This window comes from Pinus tabuliformis, chromosome 5_1 (genome assembly GCF_031772625.1).
Source record: "Pinus tabuliformis cultivar Carrire ecotype Pingquan chromosome 5_1, CPIR1, whole genome shotgun sequence".
NCBI classification, from domain to species: domain Eukaryota; kingdom Viridiplantae; phylum Streptophyta; class Pinopsida; order Pinales; family Pinaceae; genus Pinus; species Pinus tabuliformis.
In genome coordinates, this window is record NC_142305.1 from 530,593,222 (window position 1) to 530,615,155 (window position 21,934).

Below are 21,934 nucleotides of genomic sequence, written 5' to 3' on the forward strand. Positions count from 1 at the left end.
AGATCCTGCAAGTTTTAATGGTATGCTATTGGCAGCTATACCCTCCTTTTTCTCTTCATACAATGTACATGGGGAAGTCGTTTGGTGGATAGTTATTGAGAATCGGATATGTGAAACTTGGACTAAATTTGAACTATGAAAATGTTGGGGTGTGAGTGTGTTTCCAGGATTTGGAATAGTTTTCAGACGGAACTGCCAACATTTCTGCAATGGAACTGCCCTTGAAACATTTGCAGCATGTCCTCCCAAAATGTTTTCTGATCTTGTAATTGTCCACTCACATAAACAAGTAACCCTAAAAAATTCCTGAAGGCTATTTTTGAATGCTTTATAAAGGCTTAAGATTACAATAAAAGCAAAGCTAGAAAGTGTTTCTTGTTTTGTTTAAAATTTGTAGATTTATGATATTGAAATGTCTTGTCAAATATTAAAAAATGATATTTTAGGACACCATAATTTTTTAAGCACAGTCTGAAAACAGAAGCTTAAGACAATGATTTTCAAGAGAAGCTATCATGGCTCTAAATTGTCTACCAGTATTGGTCAATATATGTCACATTGATTTAAACTTTCTGCAGTACACTAATTTTGTTTTGGCGGAATTGTGCTTGTCTGGACTATGCTTTTTTCCTTTTAAGCCTAGTGTAATTTATAAGTTAACTATGCTTGTTTTTTCATTATTTTTCTCATCCAACTAAATATTTTTATCTGACACGAGTTCTCTTCCACCCCATTTTTTATATCTAAAAACAATAAATCAAATGAAATTGGGTCTGTAAAAAGTGTGTGCACTAAATTTGGGATGCAAGGAAATTATCACTCGTTGATTATATTAATTTCAATTGGGCATTTGTTGTTTCAAATCTTCTGTTTATTAATGATATTACGGCTCTATGTTTACACAAAGATTTGTTGTTCTTTTAGGATGTCACTGCTACTAAGGGAAATGAATTTGAGGACTATTTTCTGAAACGAGAGCTTCTTATGGGCATATATGAGAAGGGATTTGAAAGGCCTTCTCCTATTCAGGAAGAAAGTATTCCTATAGCTTTAACAGGCAGTGATATTCTGGCAAGAGCAAAGAATGGAACGGGGAAAACAGCTGCCTTTTGCATCCCTGCTTTGGAGAAGATAGACTCCCAAAAAAACTCCATTCAAGGTACTTAATACTTATTCAAAAAAATTTCTGGACTCTGTACTTTTATACCTCAGTTGCTTGTTGTGACTTAAAGTACATCCTTCAGTTTCTCCTTTTGAGGTCTTTTTAAAAATGGTGAATTAGTGGAGGAGTATTTTTTTTGTTTTTTTGGTGGGGGGGGGTTGTCAAGTGATTCAATATCATCTCTGATGATCTTGTGGGTGTACTTTGGTGGTGCCAATGCTTTCATTTAATTTGGAAAATTGGAGATTTAACTTCCATAAGTATACATAGTGCCCTTCTCATTTTAAGGATGGTGCCGAGCCACCACTAAGGGGCTTTATAAAACCTTTTGATGTCAAAACATAGCATATTATTCTACTCCGCAGATTCAACTCTTCGTTCCAACATTATATTACAAATCCATGCATCTAAATGCGGCTCCAAATAATTAAACATGTGCCCCTCATTTTAAGGGTGGTGTTGAGAATGTCAAAGTATGGGATATTGCTCTACTCATCTGAGAAACTAATTCTAGTGGGTGACTCCCACAAATAAGAAAGTGCCCATGTGTTTGGTAGCTGGTCGAATATTACCATTCAGTATATTATTAATGCTTTTATGTAAGAAATATATTTCCTGATAGTTATATAGGTTAAGAGGTAAACAGTTGGATTGGATAAAAGTTAGATTCATATTTGCTTCATATAAATTGACTATTTCCAAGCATTGGTTTTGTAACTAGTGAATTGTTTTGTTAGATTTTATGCCTAAAGGTTAATTGTGTTGTGATGTGATATTTATTTGGTCAAATATATCTGAATGTATCAACACTTGAGTGATTGACATGTGGTCTAAAGATTGTCCTTTTATACCATGTTTCTTTTGTTGTATTTGTAAGTAAAGCTTAAGGGGGATGTTAATGTTATGGTGGATAATCTTTTCTTGGGTGAAGTGCCCCTTTAAGCTATTTCTTGTGGTTTTGGTAGGCTATGTTTTGTTTTTGTTTTTGTTTGTAATATTAAATCTAGGGGAATTGGTAATTGGTTGAGATTACTTGGGTGAGGCCCATGTTTAAATTTGGCTGGCTGCCACTATAAACCCTAGGCTCTAGTGCTAATAGCTTGCAAGCCCTTGGTGGTCAACCTATGGTTATTAGGTTGTTAATGAAGGTCCCTAGTGGGTCAACCTATGCTCGAGTAACAACAACACCTATTTATCGATATTTAGTGTTTATATCTATATCAACTCATATATATAAGGTGATGACCTCATTTGTGTTGACCAAACAACAAGTATTGAGTTTATAGTTCATATCTTAAGGGTACTTATGCTCTTGTTATTGTTAGCTTTCGGGTTACTTTGAATGTGTTTAAACTTTACACCATGTTTAGGGGTGCTTCATGAGATTTGGGTTCCATGGTGTATGTTCGACTCTTGGATTGTCTATGATGGATTGCACATGGGAGATGGTTCATGATGGATTTGCACATTGGAAATAGCTTAATGGTTTGTTGACCTCATTGCATGTTTACTAACTGGGTGTTGGAGTTCATGATGGCCACATGGAGAGGTTCACTTGCTTGGAGAATGCCAAACTTGGGAGGAGGAACATTCTGCATGTTGGAGAAGAGCATCAAGCCCCAAACGACATGGGGTATCCTGGATTCCTATTTGGAAGCTTGAAGTTGGCCCAGGGATGCGTGGATTGTGACAATGTTCATGCCAGGGAAATGGACCTATTAGAGTACATGGCTTAGGAGCAAAGATGGAGCTTATATGGGCTTGTGGACACAACTTGTGTAGCTACATCATCTTGGAGCCCTTATGGTGTATGGCATCACTTTGGAGCTTGACATGCGTACCTTTGGAGTGTAGTGTTCCGCATGTTATTTTAGTTTTCTTGGAAGGGAATTGGCCCATATTTGTATTGTTAGCTTACATTGTATTGTTGGCCTCTCTTACCTCTCATATACATAGAGGAAGGAGCGAGTCCTTTCGTTATCATCATCATTGTACTCTTTACATTGTATTTTTCTTCTTGGAGAAAGTTGTGAGGGTTCACGAGGAAGCTGTGGGAGGAGTTATGAAGTCTAGAGAGGACGTCTTGGTTTGGAGCTTGATCCTTGTGAAATCCTAGGTTTTACTCTTGTGATGAAGATATTGGTGATGATCACACATAAACATTCTTATAGAAATAATAACAATAATCTAATTTTACGGTCACGACTAAGCCAAACACCAAATTGGTGTATGAGACCCCTTTGTTTGTGAGACCTTTGCACAATGATTTGACTGCTAAAGTCTATGGAGGTGTATGTACTCTGCCCCTCTCTGGATTTGAACTTATGGCCTCTTATGAGGAAACATGTTCTTAGAAATTACGAGTGTTGCCGCCTGAATCCAGACCTGGGATTATCGTGGAGAAAATCTTTAACTCCACTTGGTGTGGCCTTGGGGGCAAGTTTCGAGTTGAGTTGCTGTCATTCAAATCTCAACTCCTCCGTCTAGGCTAACTCCTAGCGAAGCCAAGAGGGGTGGACCCTATGAAAATAACTAAGGCTCAACTAATCTAATGCTAGATAACTAAGTAAAGGGTTATGTTGAGAGTAATGCTTGGAAGGAAATACTCAATAAATAAATGCCTCAAAGTAATGCTTGAAAAGTAAATGTGGCAATAAAGATAGGCAAACACAATTGTGTTCAATGTGAAATACTTAGAAAAACGAGTACTTAGAGCAAGATCTTTTGTTAAACAAAGGGCACGTACTTGAAATATTGACAATTGCTTCAAAGAGATAGCTAAGCTTTATGAACTTAGGAAGCAAAATGGAATTAAACTCCAAGTGCCAATGCTGCAATTTGAATGTTTTGGATTGTAATCTTGATTTATTTTAAACTTGAGTTAGATTACAAATGGTTAGTTGCAAATTTGAAAAAGCTTCAATTGAACTTCTTCCCCAGACCTTATCCTCGCTGGGGCCCTGATCTCAGAATAAGGAGTCAATAGGGAATGAACGGTCTCTAAATTTCTACTTCAACCAGCAAAGCTAGAGGTAAATTTGATTATTGCGAAGGCAAACTTAAAAGATTTAAATTGAATGTACAAAATTGCTTGAAGTGTAAAGTAAATGACTAAACTAGGTAGCAATTGCAAGACACAAGTAAATTGCAAGTGAGAGTAGATTGTATGAGGTAAAAATTTAATGCAACTACTCTAATGATGATTATGCTACACTATTTAGTTCAGCCAACAATGGAAATTATTCAAGCACAAACACTCCTCCACAAACACTCTTTTTGAGCTGTCAAAAGTTTGCCCAAAAAAATCAGCAAGCAAATTAGTTAGGAAAGCACTCAAAGAAAGATGATCTAAGACTAAAAATTGCTATCTTATAAAAGGAACAAATCTAAATCTAAAAGATCATATTTTTATGGTGTTTTGCTAATGAATGGCCAAGCAAACTTGGTCCATCTTGGCAAAACAGATTGTTGTTAGAACAACAATTCAAATTTAAACCTAAATGCTCGATTTTTAATGAAAATTTAAGGAAAAGATCAAGAAGTTTAAGGTTTGTAGGTAATGGATATGAGAGTGAGTCTTGATGGCTCTGATCTTCAAGGCTTGGTTTAATCCACCATAGCTACTCCTCTTGGAATTTATGGTCTGCAAAATAAACCAACAAATAATACAAAGTGATGGATACCCAAGTAAACTTTGTATATCTGCATTATTATTACCAAATCTTGATCAAATTTTCTTAATAAATCTTAAATAAATTATATGATTTTTTTTGCTCTAAGACAACCAAGAAAAGCTTAAGTTGAATCAACTCTTTTTGGCTGATTTGTGATTGTTAGGACAACCACAAATTCAAGCCTTTAGTTTGATAGATATTCAATAAAGATCATGAAAAATAGAACCAAGAATGATAGAATTTTATGAGAAAGAAATGAGAGATGCTGGGTTCTTTGAAAGCACTTTGGTAGCCTTTTAAAGTTCCTTTAGAATCGTTTGGAAGTGAATTGATCTGGGTGGGAATAATGCTTTACAAATGTGCTTGAAGATGACTGATCCAACTTAGAATTTCCCCAACTTGAAATAAAAGGAACCTGTAAAACACTTAAGATCCTGCCAAAAGAATTAGTAGCATAGGTGTAGCTTGCATAATGAAAGAAATAAACATGCTATTCAACAAAAAAATACATGTAATATTAAATTCTAGGATGCAAGACAACAAACAATTGCTATCTTCTCCTTTGGGCAACAATGTCCCTATCAAGGCCAAAGCTACAAACTTGAAACAATGAAATGAAAACCAACAAGGTTACCTCATGGAACACCAAGCAAACCACACAAAATCACAAGATCATCGACCTCTAAAGTTTTTTATTAACAATAAAAGTGAGAGAAAATTACAATATAATTTTCCCAATCTCTCCAAGCTTCCTTCTCCAAAATGATAGCAATCGAGCACAATATATAGAAGTTTTTAGAGGCATAAGAGGCCTAATGAATTTGCTGAAGATTGCTGATTTGATGGCCTATCAAGTGGCAAAAAATTCCCTTTATTTGGTCGAGTGTATGAACCTTAATTTGCTGCATATCAGTCCCAAAATTTGGCTGAGTATGGTTGTGATAATCAACCCAAAATCTGTTGTCATATCAGTCCTAATTCAGCCCCTCTTTTTATCTGTTAGCCTCAAAATGTGGGTTTTGGCCCCCTTTTTAAGCTGTCAAAAAAGACAATTCAACCCTTATGTGGAAGCCAATATTTTCTCAAATTCATGGGCCCACTTAGCATCCAAATCAGCCCTTTAACTCCAATTTTATGCCACATCACTTAAGTTGATTCTTTGAATTGGAATTATGACTAATAAATTCCCCACATATTAATTCTTGCAATTTTTCTTGACTTTTCATCCACATTTTGGAAAAAGTGGGTTTTCATGGAGAATTAATTATTTTTAGACCCCCAAAGTGGGTACTAGGAGAATGCTGGCATTGTGAGGATAAATTTCGAGCTCTCATATGCCACCAACATTTTCAAATGCCACTTATTTACAATATTACATAGAAATTTAATTAAAGAATTTTTGATTCTTTAAAAAAATCCTAGAAAGATTTAGTCAAATTCAGTAAGACTCTAGATATGACCTAACATGGTAATATACATTGACCCTAGACATTAGAACACGCCCAAGGCCGAATTATTAAGCCACACTCTAGCTTTGGAGGTATATTGGATGGAAAAACTTGACTAGTTATTTATCGCCAAAGAGGGAAAATAATTAGTCTAGTGAAGAAAACACCCTAGAGTGGACTCACTTACTAACTAGGTCCCAATTGGCCTAACTCTATTAAGTTCATCATGCTAGTGTTCATTTATACAATTCCTCCGCAAGGGTGTAGAATTTTCGAGAAGAAAGTATAGAGAGATGAGAGAGACAAAAGAAGCATAGGTGCCCAGCTGAACTCCCGAACATTTGAAAATTTGTAAGTGCCTCGTCCATTGGCAATGAGGTATTCATTCCTTGCCATGAGCATATGAGTAGATAACAACGAGGAAACACATGTTCTTATTCACTTGTGTAGAGATGTGACCACAATCACCCCCTCTCTCTTATATCTTCATTTGTACTCTCTCTCTCTCTCTCTTACTGTCTCTTCCTCTGTCTTGTAGTCACTATGGTTTCTCAATCTTCTTGGATCATCTTGAAGTCTAGGGTTAGCGTTTCATTTCTTAGAGATTTGAAGATTAGGGTTTTGAGATGAAATCTTAGGTTGTATTTCATGAATAAGAAAAATAAAAGATGCCTTGCTTTGGAGGACTAGCTTGAGTTTTTCATGCTTTTTGGATCTCCTTAGTTGACGTAGGGTTCTTCATTGTTTTCCCTAGGCAGGGTTTGGAAAGCTAGTGGATTGTACTAGCTGTGTGATAAGGCTATGGTATGTATATGTTCGTCTTTTGCATATTAATGAAGTTTTCAACGGTTCAATACTTGTGTAAGTTGCTAATTTGATTTTAAGCCATCCATGTTCTTCATGGTTTGTAAGTTCAAGCTAAATGTCTTGCTGATTTGACGCAAGGGAAAATATGTGAAGTGATTTAACATTGTATTTGGAGAAGATAAGGGATGTTTATTGCTGTAAATAAGAGTTTTCACACCTGGCTTATTCATGATAAGGTTGCCCCAAGAGGGCCGAACTTATTGGGACATTTTGGTATCTCTTCTCTTGGATTGCCTAGAAGTTTGAGGTTGATAAGAATTGAAATATTGTTTGTTATCACCTTTGTTTTGTACTTCATAACACTCCTAGGGCTAAATTCACAGGGTTCAAACTTAAGAACCAGGAAACTTATAGTTAAGAGGTGAAATTTCTGAATTCCACATTCTTAGAAATTTCCATAGTTACATCTCTTTTCTTGGGTTATATTTATGTGTCCATATCTTCGGTTAACTAATAATCACTAATCACCTAAGCTGTTTTGATAGATGAATATCTTGTATTTAGAATGTTCCCCCCATGTTGCTACTGTCAGGCCAAGTTTGGTAACTCCACAAATTGTGATTTCTATTAAGAATAACTTCAATATATACAAATAGAGGAGAGACTCTTGGGATTCACATTCCAAGATCTCTTCATATTCTCATTTTGTATGTACATTTTTACAAAATATTTTCCCAATTCCGAAGGATTAGGTGTCAACATTCCCCCCCTTAATTTGAAGGGATGTTTGTAATTCCAAGCATCATTTTGAATCTTTCAAACTTTTTTCTTCCAAGCTCTTTGGTGAAGATGTTTGCAATTTGCTCATTTGTGGAACGATGGCGTAGGTGAATAGTCCTGGCCTCAACATGATGTTGAATCAAGTGATACTTTGTATTAATATGCTTGGTTCGATCATGAAAATTTGGATTCTTGGCCAATTTTATTGCAGAAGTGTTGTCGATAAAAAAAGGAGTAGAATGCACTTGTTTCTCTTGCAAATCTTCAAGCATTTTCATGAGCCAAACAATCTCCTTGGTTGCTTCTGCAACTGCCACATATTTTGCCTTTGTTGTGGAATTTGATGGAACTAATTGTTGGCGTCACCTCTAGGAGACAACTCCTGATCCAAGACTCGTAACATAACCTGAAGTAGATATTCTGTTTTCTTTATCTCCATCAAAATTTGAATCAGGGTATCCAATCAAGTTGAAGTCATCTACCATTTGAGTCCAAAGTTTTGAGTTTCTTTCAAGTACCTTAGAACACTCTTTGCAGTAGACCAATGACCCTCACAAAGTATTTGCATAAACCTGGAGAGGATTCCAACAACAAATGAAATGTCTGGTTGGGTAGTAGTGAGGTAGTTAATATTTCCTACGAGTTGTTTGTACTTAGTTGTAACCTCAAATTCATTTCCTTCTTTGGATGTGAGCTTTAAATTTTGTTCCATTGGAGTGGACAAAGGATTCCATTCAGTGATATCAAATTTGTTTAACAAATCTTCGATGTACTTCTTTTGAGAGAGGAATATAAACTTTTGATGTTGGGTTACTTCAATACCCAGATAGTAGTGAACATATTCCAACTCTGTCATCTCTAAACCTTTCCTCAATTCTTTCTTTATGGATGTAATATAATTTTCATTGCTCCCTATCATCAGTAAATCATCTACGTACACAAGATATACAACAATTTGCCAATGTTCTTGATAAATAAAGCTGCATCATCAAGATCATGGTGTTTGAAATTTAGTTTCAGATGATGCTTAGTCAATTTCTTATACCAGGCTCACAGTGCTTGGTTGAGGCCATACAAGGATTTGATAAGCTTACACACTTTGTGCTCTTGTCCCTTCACAACAAAACCTTCTAAAAAATATTTTCTTTCATATCGCCATTCAAGAAAGCAATTTTTACATCTATTTGATGGACTTTCCATCCATTCTGAGCTGCTAAGACAAAGAGAGTTCAGACGGTAGCCCATTTTGCTGTGGGGGCAAAAGTCTCCTCATAATTTACCCCTTTTTTATGTGCAAATCCTTTTGCCATGAGCCTTGCTTTGTACTTGTCAAGTGAACCATCTGATTTATATTTGTTCTTGAAGACCCACTTGTAGCCAATCGGTTTGGTTCGAAATGGAGGGTCCACCAGCTTCCAGGTTCCATTATTTATTAGAGCATCATACTCTTTCCGCATTGCTTCATTCCATTCGTCATGAGAAGCAACTTCCTCTAAGGAAGTTGGTTCAAAATCTATAGACAAATTTAATTCACAATCATAAGAAACATTCATATCAACAACTGAATCAGAATCATCTACATCACCTTCATTTTGTCTAGTAGAACTTCTCATTCCTATCTTTCCAACCTCATCAGGATGAACACTTTCAAGTGTCTGAGTGAGTTATTTTGATGGACCTTTCTAAGATGGTCAGGCTGTTCAGTTGATTGAGATGGGGCTGAATCAAGATTTAGTCTCCCTATTCTCTCAATCACATCACTCAAAGTGTCTTCTTGATCAGTGGCTAGAGCTTCATGAGGGGGAGAGAGTGCTTCAGAAGGAGATTCCTCAGATTGATCTAGGATAGGGATCCCCCTTCAAGATGTGGAATCTCGTTATGAAATTCATAAAAAGATTATGCATACGTGAGTCTGTCCAAGCGATCAAGGTGCCGCTCAACAACATTGTCAGTCTTGGAAGTTTCAAGAAAAATTGCATCTCTAGACAGTATAAACTTCGTATTTACTTCATCATAGAGATGATATGCTTTGGAGGTATTTGATTATTCCAAGAAGATACACTTTTGACTCCTTGCACCAAGTTTGTTTCTCTGTTCCTTAGGAATCAAGGCATAGCATGTGGAACCAAAAACCTTGAGATGCCTCATTGAAGGAATATGGCCATACCACATTTCACAAGGATTCTTGTTTTTGAGAGCATGAGACAGACATCTGTTTTTAATATACAATGCACATAGAACTACATCAACTTTACATTTTTGAAAAACATCATTGAACGAACCATATTTAAGATTGAAGTGTTCATTCTCTCAGTGACACCATTCTATTGAAGATTATAAGGCACAATTGTTTGATGTTGAATCCCATGTTGGCGAAGATAGTTTTCAAATTCATTTGAAGTATATTATTTTCCATTATCAGTACGAATAGAGCCAATATGAGATTGTGTATTGTTTTCAATCCATGCATGAAAGTTTTTGAAAGTTTAAAAAGCTTCAGATTTATTCTTCAGCAGATATACCCAACACATTCTGGTGTTTATTTCCATTTGTAGAAGGAAAATGCATAGGGCCACAAAGGTCAGGATGAATCAGTTCAAGCTTTCTACGTGCTCTAGAAAGAGAATCATGAAATGGTTGTTTGCTATGTTTTCCTAAGATACAAGCATCACATTGCTTCAATTTCCTAGGAATGGTTGGCAAACCAGTAACAATTTCTTTTCAATAAACGAAGACTGTCATAGTTCAAATGTCCAAATATAGCATGCCATAAGAGATTGAATGGTAATTTACCTTCATCACACTGAGAATTGTATGCATGGTTTTGTGCACGAGCAGAGGTTCCTTGCAACTTCAAAAGTCGTTCTTCTTCTATTCCCGTCATGACAAATGAGTTGTCTGATGCTTTTCTCACCTCAACTTTTCCATCAAACATGTGAATGGAGTGTCCTTGCTAGTGGATGTTAACCAAGGACAACAAGTTTGCAATTTTGGAAGGTAGACAACATCATGCAAAAGAAAGTAAGGGAGTCCAGGTCAATGTTGCTTGGGAGCCGCAGCGAAAACGGGAGCGGGAGCGACCATTTTCAGAAGCTCCCGTTTTGGGAGCGAATCCGGGAGCGATTTTTTAAATAAATAAATATATATATATATATTTATATTTTTTAATTTTTGATACATATATGTCAACAAAAACATGTAGAATGATGAATTAGACATAAAAAACATAAAAAAACATAGATTGATCATTGAACCATATGAAATCAATCATCTAGAAATTATAATCGTCATCAAGTTCATCAACCATGTCCACAAGTTAGTAAAATACATATTACAACTGCAACATATTGAGTCTCGTGAATCATGATTCATCAAATTCAATCTTAAAGTTTCAACTTCAAGCTTTCAAAATTGAAAATTCAATAACATTTATCATCATTGATCACCAAAGTTGTACTTGTAAGCTAAGTTTAACCATTACAAGAAGTAATATCTTAGATATTTCTAAGTCCTAACTTCTAACTGTTAACATGATATGAAATGTTATAAATTTATAAAATGAAACATGAATAATGAAATGAAATGAAACAACTTTAGTCTTTCACGAAGCATCATATTCATAATTCACAATCATTACCAATGAGTTATAATTGCCAAGGCCCAACTTCAAACTTCAAATTTTCATTGTCACAGTGATATATTGTTTACAAAAAATATCATTATGATATGAAAGAGTCAAGAGTCAAGAGTCAAGGACTCAAAACTCAACAGTTATGAAAACTAAAGTCTAATAGAAACTAAAAAAGACAAGTAAACTGTAAATCTACATGTGGCCGTTGCCACGAGAGTCTCCAGGAGTATAAGCAGGTCGTGGTGGTCTTCTAGGAGTCTCCCGCACAGACCAACGACCAGAACTAGAACCTCCACGTGAGGGTGTAGATGGAGGTGGCGACAACAAAGGAACAAGACTCGAACCTCGAGCACTGCTACTGGATGGTGGAGGTGGAGGTGGCATGGCTGCTGCAGCTGCTTCATCTTCATCCCTTACAAGTTCCTCGTCCAGTTCTTCAAGATGTACAATGCCATCCTCCAAATTGTCATCCTCTGGGTGATTGTCCCAAATTTTATATGTGGGACCCTCATAAGCCCGATCACAGTAGTGACTCAACAACCTCAAGTTGTAGTGCACATAAACCAAGCTTTCTGCTCGGTTTTCATTGAGTCTGTTTCTTTTCACATTATGTATGTAGCTGTAGGTGCTCCAACACCTCTCTGCAGAAGAAGCATTTACAACCTGTGAAAGAACCTTTTTTGCCAATTTTGGCAGAAGTCCCTGGTCGCCATATGTTTCCCACCATGTGAGAGTATCAAATCTATCTCTGTTGTCCATTGCATGGAAGTTACCATACATTCCTCCTTGTTAGGTACCAACTTTTCTAATGCTTCCAAATATCCTCTAGTTACCTCTGCATCTAAATGGGGTTTGGTCCTAATCCCACCCCCTGGTGCAGGTTGGCCCAACCAAGATGTAGTGTAGTATTTTGGCGTAAGGATATACGCCAAGCAATGTAGTGGAAGATTAAGTCTATTCCACCGTTCACACACACAATTGTGAATCAGATTGTACAAGTTGGGATCTCTGTTATGAACAATATCTTTTATTCCCCCCAACATGGTATCCATCTGCTCATACACCTCGCCAATCACTGGTTTGTCTGTATCTGCAAAGCGAATCATGTGATAAATGGGCTTGGTGAAATCCAATGCTTGCCTCACACTTGTCCAAAACTGACCATCAAGAGCAGCCTCCTCCACCAGTTCAAAACCTCGCCTGTCAGCTGCATTTCTAGCCCTTTCCTTTAATACCTGCCAATGTGGACTTGATACCATGCTAGCCAATGACTCTCTTACCTTCAAAAGGCGCCTGAAGGTGAGGTAATAGCTACCAAATCTGGTCTTTGCAATCTTCAACAACTCCAATCTCGAGTGACTGCGGAAAAGGCCATGGGTATTGCTATGATTTGTAATAAATTTTATCATTTGTTTGCCTTTCTTGTACAAATCACCAATCCATTGGTATTGTGCATTTTTGTTTTTGACAACATCATGCATCAGAAGGTTCAATGTGTGAACCAAACATGCAGACCAAAATATGTTGGGGTATTTATCCTCAATAATTGCTCCCGCTGCCTTACAATTAGGAGCATTATCAGGGATGACTTGGATGACATTGTATGGCCCAATATGTATGGTCAATTGTTTCAAGTAATGCTTCTGCAATGTTGATGCCGGTCCTGAACTTGTCTGAGTAATCATGTGCAGTTAGAAAGTTGGGACCACTAACAGACACAACAAGAACACTTATCAATGGCTTTCCTTTTACATTTATCCATCCATCAGATACAATGGACATCCCATGGTCAGTCCAAGAACTTGTCATTCTATTCAAAGAATGTGATATTTTTGCTTTTTCATGATCAAGGCCAACGGTTCTTGCCTTGTCATACCCAGGGCTCTTGTATCCTTTAGGGGCATCATTTATGGCAGAAACCATTTCGTACCAATAAGGTGAGCGAAGAACATTGAATGGTATCCCACATGCATAGAGAAACCTGTAAACCTTTGAATCCACATCATTCCTACACCCCTCATCAAGGAAATCTGTTATGGTTCTACGCCTTAAAGCTGATGACCTTGTGCCTCCATATCCACTGCCTTGGGAGGATGCTGAAGGAGTTCTTTGTGATTGTGAGCTTGGTTCAAAGAAACCCCTTGATTTTTTTGATTTGTATCGGGCTTCCTCCTCTTCCCTTATGTATTTGGCTCTATCCATTGCTGACACCGCTGGACAAGTTTTGATTCCTATTTGTTTGTCTCCATCCCATGGCCTTTTCCCGCAGAGGTGTCTTCTAGCACGGGTGTATGAACCTGTGTAATCATTGTTGCAATGGGGGCAATGAAATTTAGTGGTTCCACCCCCTCTCCCTGTTTCAGCCCTGTTAACATATTTCCACAATGGGGTTTGGTCTTGTTTAGTTTTTTGAGGGTCATGTTCACCCTCCTCCAGCTCTTCCTCACCGGGGTTTTCATCAATTCGACTTTCTCCAGCGTCTTCATCCCCCTCTTCAGTTTGGCCCCTCCGTTTCCTACTCTCCAACACCATAATAACCATAAAAGGGACCAAGAAGAGGAAAATGCCAAGAAATATAGCCAGGTCCATGGTGTTTGATGTTTGTAGGGTTTTGAATCTGCAAATTAATTTAATTTATTGGGATTAATTAATTTAATTTATTAATTTAATTTAAATTCATGATTTTAAAACTAAATTAACTAAATTAAATTAACTAAATTACTACCTAACTAAATTAAACTAACTAAACTAACTAAATTACTAAGTTACTTACCTCTTTGCAAGCTTGCTCCTCGCTCCTCGGCGCTTGCTCCTCGCTTCTCCTTGCTCCTTTGCTCTTGCTCTCCAAGAAACTCAACTCAATGAAGTGATAATGAATTTTTTTAGGCCCATTGGGCTTTTAAAACTATATATATATATATATATTTTTTTTTTTTTTTTTTTTGTTCGGGTCCGCGGAATTGTTTTCCGCCGGATCGCTCACGGCGCCGCCCGGAGCGATTTTTTAATGCTCGAGAGCGATCGCTCCCTACAACGATCCCGAAAATGGCAGGGAGCGCAAATTTTTTTATCGGGAGCGTGCTCCCGACCCACTCCCGCCTGGAGTGCGCTTCGGGAGCGGGTTCGGGGGGGGGGCGCTCCCCCGCAACTCTGGTCCAAGTAGTTTGAGCTTTGATGTTGCCAAGTCCGGATGGATTGAGTTTTGATTTGTCTGCAAAGTAGACTGCTCCATCTACATTGTCACTAAATTCTTCAAAGAAATCCTTTTGAAAGGTCATGTGGCAGGTTGCTCTTGTATCAAGCAACCATGCATCTTTCCACGAAGCAAGTGAAGCATTAAACAAGTCTTTAGTTCAGTTACTCCAATATTGCAATGTGCCACAATATAATGAGTGGATTTAGGTGCTTTACCTTTCCCTGGATCTGGTGATTTACCTTTCTCTTCATTTCTTTCTTGTTTGATTATGTCCCAAGAGAGCTTGCATGTGGAAGCATCATGCTCATTTCTGTTGCAGTGTATACAATAAAGATCAGGTCTTCCTCCTTGGTAAGTTTGCCCCACCTGCCTCTGTTATTCTTCTTTCCACGACCTCTTTTGCCACCTCTTCCTCTAGAAGAATCTTGTGCCCGATTCTTTTCTTTTTGTGCAAGATACACAACTTCTTCAGAAGACTGAACAACTTACTTCCTCTTCCCAAAAGCTTTCTCTCTTTCTGCAAACTTCTCCACAAGAGAGTCAAAAGTAATCTCTTTAAGTTTGCCACTAGCTTGTAATGATTCAAGATAATGAGAATATGTGGGATATAGTGCCTTGACGAAAGCTGTGAGAGGAACATCCATTTTAACACTGGTGGCTTCTACATCATGCATAATAGCTCTGATTTCAGAGGCTAGGGCAAGTGAATCATCATCTTTCAATTCAAGATTGAAGAGTTTGATCATTAGTTGAACTACCTCAAGCTCTGTGTGTGAGTCAAATACTTCTTTCAGCTTCTTTAAAGCACTAAAGACATTGGTAAATGGTGCAATGCGACGACTCACCTCTTTGTTTACTGATGCAGCAATCAAAGCATAGGCCTTGCTCTTCTTGTTCTCCCACATGGTGAGCTCGTTGTTTGAAGTGGGCTTTTCCGGTGGATTTCCATTTTCTCCTTCACAAACACCTTTCCATAATTCATTGAAAATGAGAGTATGCTTTATCTTTCTGGACCATTCATGCTAGTTCTCTTTGCCAGCGAGAACTACTCCAACTACTGAGATAAGAGAATGCATTTAAAAAAAAAGAACTATCTGCTGACAATTCTAGTGAAAAAAAGCTTTCAATTTCCAAAGAAATAAAAATATTGACAAAAACCAAAGCCTTACTCTTTGCCTTTTTTGTTATTATTTCAGTAGCATACTAGATACCTTTCTATGCATTAAAATGTGTTGAAGCTTTCCACTAACACATATATAAGGCAATCACAATATATATGAGGGTGACACCACAGACACAAGAAAAGCACAAATATATGATATATGTCGCATAATTGGACTGTGAAAGAATCCACTAAAAAAATAGCTTGAACATAATATATAACAAGCCTCAACCAACGCATATGACTCACTGCTCCGCATATGAATGAAACTGACAAGGCGCATATATATATAAATGTTTCAATACATGAATTAAACAACTCTCAAATGAACACCAATGCAATGCAGTCCATTATTCAATGCACATTACTGACTGTTCAAAACACGCAGTTCACCATTCAATGCGCATACCGGAATGGCTTTCAATGCACCATTCCCACGCTGCATTCCCAGGGGCCAGCATTCAACACTCCATTCCCATGCTGTATATGAACCAACACATGTACTTCAACGGAGTTCAACCAACGCACAGAGAATAATATACGCACTGAGACATTCAATGCGTCTTCATCGCACATACCAGAATGCAGACTCCTCTTTGTGGTGGTGATCTGAAATTATGAGGGTCACTTTGCCTTTTCGCTTCTGACAACATTTGCTGCTATGCAATTTACAACACTCACTCTGATGCAGTTTTAGTGTTACAATCAGCGAAATAATGGAAACAGTGAAACAAAGGGAGCACTGGGACCTGTCATAGTCAGGTCATGATTTATTTACATTTCCAGAATGCAGAGATGATTTATGATATGAACAAATGGAGAGCGCTATTTTTAGAAGAGTGGGTGAGATCAGTGATACATAAAATGTTCTTTTCAGTAATGGACAGATGCCAAAGCAGCGGATGGCAGGGAGTGGATGGGTGAGATCAGTGACACAGAAAATGTTCTTTTCAGTAATGGACAGATGCCAAAGTAGCGTATGGCACCATAAGGAGTTACAAGGGCAGTGGGATGCTAAATTTTGAGACCTGTGCTCTGACACCATGTCAGGCCAGGTTTAGTAACTCCACGAATTGTGATTTCTATTAAGAATAACTTTAATATATAATAGAGGAGAGACTCTTGGGATTCATATTCCAAGATCTCTTCATATTCTCATTTTGTATGTACATATTTACAAAATATTTTTCCAATCTGGAAGGATTAGGTGTCAACAGCTACTAATGTTTTATGCAGTTCTCAGGGGCTATGCTTATGTAACCCAACACTTATAAGAGGTGATGTCCTCATTTGTACTAACCAAGCAACAAGTATTGAGCTTATAGTTCATATCTGAAGAGTACTTATAAGTTATGCCATGGTTATATCTCTTGTTCATGGGTTACCTTTACGTGATTATGTCTTGGGTTTATTAATAATCACCTATGTTATTCAGACAGAAGCGTATTTTGGATCTTGACTGTTTTCCCCTATGTTAATTACTATTAAATTTTAATGTTTTATGCAGTTCTCCTGTTGGTTCCAACAAGAGAGTTGGCACTACAAACATCACAAGTGTGCAAGGAGCTTGCCAAGCATCTTAAAATTCAGATAATGGTTACTACAGGTGGAACTAGTTTAAAGGATGATATCATGCGTCTGTACCAACCTGTACATATACTAGTTGCAACACCAGGAAGGGTTTTGGACCTCACGAAAAAGGGTGTCTGTAACTTGAAGGATTGTACAATGCTTGTCATGGATGAGGTAATCAGTCTTTTCTTGAATTAAGAGCTTTGTTAGGGAAGATGTAATTACTGTCTGGTTCCTTAGTTGTACAGTTTAAATTTAGTTGATCTACCCAATGGCAGCCTTGATTATTACTGTATACAGAGGACTGGTTGGCGCAAATATTTTTCATCTGCATGTTTGGAGTTGCAACCCCTGTTTGAAGAATATTCTTGTAAAATTAAGAAATTCATAACATTTAAACAATTGCCCGAGTCATTATTTTTGGAGTTTGTTGTCTTTTGACAGTTTTTCTTGTTCTCTTTGGATTTATAGATTGTGGGTCCTACAAATATTGTTGTGGCTATTGGAAATTTCATACAATGCTGTATTCAGAATCTAGAATACAGGCTCCATTGGATATTTTAATAGTTGGTTTATTGAAATAATCATCTCCCTTAAAACTGGCTTTCGAATTTAATATATTTTAAAAAATTTAAGATAATATCGTTTTAGTTTAATACTGATCCAGGAATGCATATTGCTTAGATATAAATAATAATTTCCTATCCATTAAGACAAATATTTTACTCCACTGTTCTTGGGTTTAAAGTTGTATTAATATTTTAAAACATATGTTTGTCTTTAGAATGAAATATGCTTGGTGATTTCTTGTTCTTTTGTTAATGAAGCTGCTGATTGCTGCTTTTCATTTTCAGGCAGATAAACTTTTATCTCCAGAGTTTCAGCCACTGGTTCAGGAGCTTATTGCATTCCTTCCGGACAACCGCCAAATTTTATTGTACTCAGCTACATTTCCAGTGACTGTCAAATCATTTAAAGATAAGTATCTACGGAAGCCTTATGTGATCAATCTCATGGATGAATTGACGCTTAAAGGTATCACACAATTTTACGCCTTTGTGGAGGAGCGGCAAAAGGTTCATTGTCTGAATACTCTATTCTCTAAGGTTTGTTCTAGCTTCATCAGCGTGCTTCTCCTAGTTTTGTGCTAACTTCTATATTTGAAATATTCCTTTCCAATAAATTATGTCCAAATATATTTCTTACTTGGAAGGAAATATATGAAACTGTTAGTGCAAGATTCAGCTCTTCAATTCAAAACTATAGTAGGTCTTGTACTTCCGAGGAAAAAGCTATACTATGTTGATATTAGAAGGCTATATGCCTAAGAGTTAAGTGTTCTGTGCCTATTGATCATCATGAATGTTATCACGTTTAGTCAAAAGGTTTCTAGAGGTTGTTATGCTAATGGAATTTATTGCAAATTTTCATTGGGAAAATTTCCTAGTTAATTGATCTTAAGATGCATCGATGTAACTATGGTCTTATTGCAGTTCGATGATGAGATAAACAATGGAAAGACTGTTATCTATTGAATATATATTTCCGAAAACTCTTTATCTAAGAATTCAGTGTTCTGTGCCTATTGATCATAGTGAATATTGTCACGTTTAGTCAAAATTTTGTTAGAGTTGTTACGCGAATGGATTTTTCTGAAATTTTCATTGGGAAATTTTCCTAGGTCAATTGATTTTAGGAAGCATCAATGTAACTATTGTTTTGTCACAGTATGTTGATGAGATAAACAATGAAAAGACTGTTATCTATTGAGTACATATTCAATTTTCCTAAGCTTGCAATCGAAGCTGAACTGCATTCATGATATGGTTTTTACAGCTTCAAATAAACCAATCGATAATTTTTTGTAATTCTGTCAATCGGGTGGAACTTTTGGCAAAAAAGATCACAGAGCTTGGTTATTCATGCTTTTACATTCATGCAAAGATGCTGCAATCACATAGGAATAGAGTCTTTCATGACTTCCGCAATGGTGCATGTAGAAATCTTGTGTGCTCAGGTATGCAAATCTCTTATAGTTGTCAGCTCTCCTGCTGTTTGCTTTTTTATGCAATATTGTACATTTGACTACTTGCACACCTGATATGTTTGGGATTTTTTAATATATATGGCAGATCTTTTTACACGGGGTATTGATATCCAAGCTGTTAATGTCGTTATCAACTTTGACTTTCCCAAGAATTCAGAAACATACTTACACAGGGTATGTCATTGACAATTCTCTATTTAAACTAGTCATAGTACTTTTCTTCTGCCAGGCTTTCAAGGAACACAATATGTTTGGAAAATGAAAATAGTAATGGATCTTTCACTATCACATATAGTTTTAATAGGCAATCACTTTGCTTATGAAATTAAGAGATGCATGCTATCAACATTGTCTTAGGTGGGCCGCTCTGGAAGATTTGGCCATCTTGGGCTTGCCGTAAATCTGATCACATATGAGGATCGCTTTAATTTGTGAGTGTAAAATTATTTTTCAAGTTTGTCATTGTTCATATTGTTGTATTTATACTTTTAGGTAGTGCACTGTTTTATTAGTCCATTGTATTTGCAGGTATAAGATTGAACAAGAACTTGGTACTGAGATACAGCAAATACCACCACAAATAGATCAGACTGTTTATTGTAGATGATGCTTGAAAAGAGGCATGTTTGCCAGTGTGCTAAATATTGGATAATAAATGAGGGGTTAGCTGGTCTTGCATTAAGAATGTTCCTTTCCAATCATCTGATATTCTCACAGTAAGTAGTGCACACTCGATCATTCTGTGGGGCAAAACGTACTACTACCACTCCAATGTCAAAATGTGCATCAGCGATCCTGTCTTTAACAAAGTTTTGCAAGAAAGTGGCATAGTACCTGGCAAAATCTATGCATAAAATGTTATACAACGGAGAAGCAGATTTAAAATTGTTTCTTCCCAATTGTTGAGTTCCATTTTCAATGGTGCTCTTTTTGCGGATATTAGCGAAGAATCCTTTTTATCTCAAAAGAGATAGTTAGGACCTGCATCAATATAAAGCCTACTTGACTAAAGCACCATGATAGTGTGGCCATTATATTATTTGCTTTAGCAAAGAAACTTTGAGCCTGTGAGTAAATCCGTATACTATACTTAGAAAGGGCTGGATGACTTGTTAGACAAGTCGTTGACGTCCCACTCTCTATTGATGACTTTCTATTTCAGACTTCATGCATCAAGTATTTTCTTTGTCCATTAGCTGCTTTGTGGATTGCTAATTTTCTTCTTGTAGGCAAAGAAGAGGCGAAAGACTTTTCCCCATGTTCTTGTCTTGTTGATTAGGGAATAAATTGTCATTGGATTTGTAGGATTTTTTCAAAATCAGTGTCGTAAGTTATCGATAACCTACTTTTGTATATTTAAATATTTTCTTTGGCGTATGGTTATTCTGTTTGGGAAGATTTCCACTTTTGATGTCTTTCTGCACCCACTATATTTGAGTTTCAGCTAAAAGATTGATGGTTATTAGTCAACCCTCAACATTATCAACAGTTGGCCAGCAAAGTGAAGTTAACCCTCCATCCCGTGAAAAACCATAGTTAATAAAGACGTCATGCAAGGTCTTCAAAGAAGGAAATGAACCAGATCCTAAAAGTAAATTCGTAACATAAAATTAGTCTAACACCTCATTTCACAGCAATGATACAAGTTTGAGCTACAGGCTACCTAAATTATAGGTGGTTAGTTAGAGGAGGGCGAGGGTGGAGGCAGGGGCAGGGGCAGGGGCAAGGAGCAATTTGTGGTTTGAAGGGAGATTTCTCTGTATCATGCACCAATTCTCATCATTATGTAGGATCTCATCACCATTCTTTGATTTTATTCATTTTTGGTTAATTTCAACAAATATTTTATCCTCCTTTCACAACAATGATATAAATTTGAGCTGCAAGTTACCTAAATTATAGGTGGTTAGTTTGAAGGGAAATTTGTGATTCGAAGGATGATTTTTTAAAATTAATCACCATTTCTCGGCATTCAGTTTTGGTTTGTTTCAAGACATCTTATTTAATATTAACTTCTTTCACCATCTCTCATTGCACTGTATATTTTCATTCTCTCTCTTTTCCTTTTTATATATATAATCCCCAGAGATATTTTTATATTTCATACGAGGAATAGAATGGTTGCAGTGCCAGAGAGATTGCTTAGACAACAAGGCTCTCTCATTGCACTGTATATATTCATTCTCTCTCTTTTTCTCTTATATATATATATTCACCAGAGAAGTATTTTTATATTTCTACGAGGAATAGACACGTTTCAGTGCTAGAGAGACTGCTTAGACAACAAGGCTCAAAGCCATTATAAGAATATTGATTATGAGCTTAACATGTCACATGCAAGAATTGAACTCAAGTGGGGAGGGTGATATTCCTCCCCGCTATCAAGCTAAACTGCACACACACATACAGACACATATATATAGAAGGAAATGCATATTTCGGGAAAATTTGTTTG

At 36.8% G+C, this 21,934-nt stretch overlaps 1 protein-coding gene across 1 annotated transcript in view; it reads left to right on the forward strand.

Moving 5' to 3' along the window:
- Positions 1 to 20,674, forward strand: part of LOC149165870 (DEAD-box ATP-dependent RNA helicase 6-like) — a 119,217-nt gene extending 98,543 nt beyond the window's left edge. Inside the window, exons 3-9 of the mRNA XM_089432408.1 lie at positions 925 to 1,159; positions 17,368 to 17,606; positions 18,287 to 18,538; positions 19,269 to 19,449; positions 19,565 to 19,653; positions 19,837 to 19,910; positions 20,008 to 20,674. Of these exons, the coding sequence (XP_089288534.1) occupies positions 925 to 1,159; positions 17,368 to 17,606; positions 18,287 to 18,538; positions 19,269 to 19,449; positions 19,565 to 19,653; positions 19,837 to 19,910; positions 20,008 to 20,086 (1,149 nt within the window). The 3' untranslated portion in view covers positions 20,087 to 20,674. The remainder of the gene's footprint in view (positions 1 to 924; positions 1,160 to 17,367; positions 17,607 to 18,286; positions 18,539 to 19,268; positions 19,450 to 19,564; positions 19,654 to 19,836; positions 19,911 to 20,007) is intronic.
- Positions 20,675 to 21,934: the final 1,260 nt, after the last annotated feature.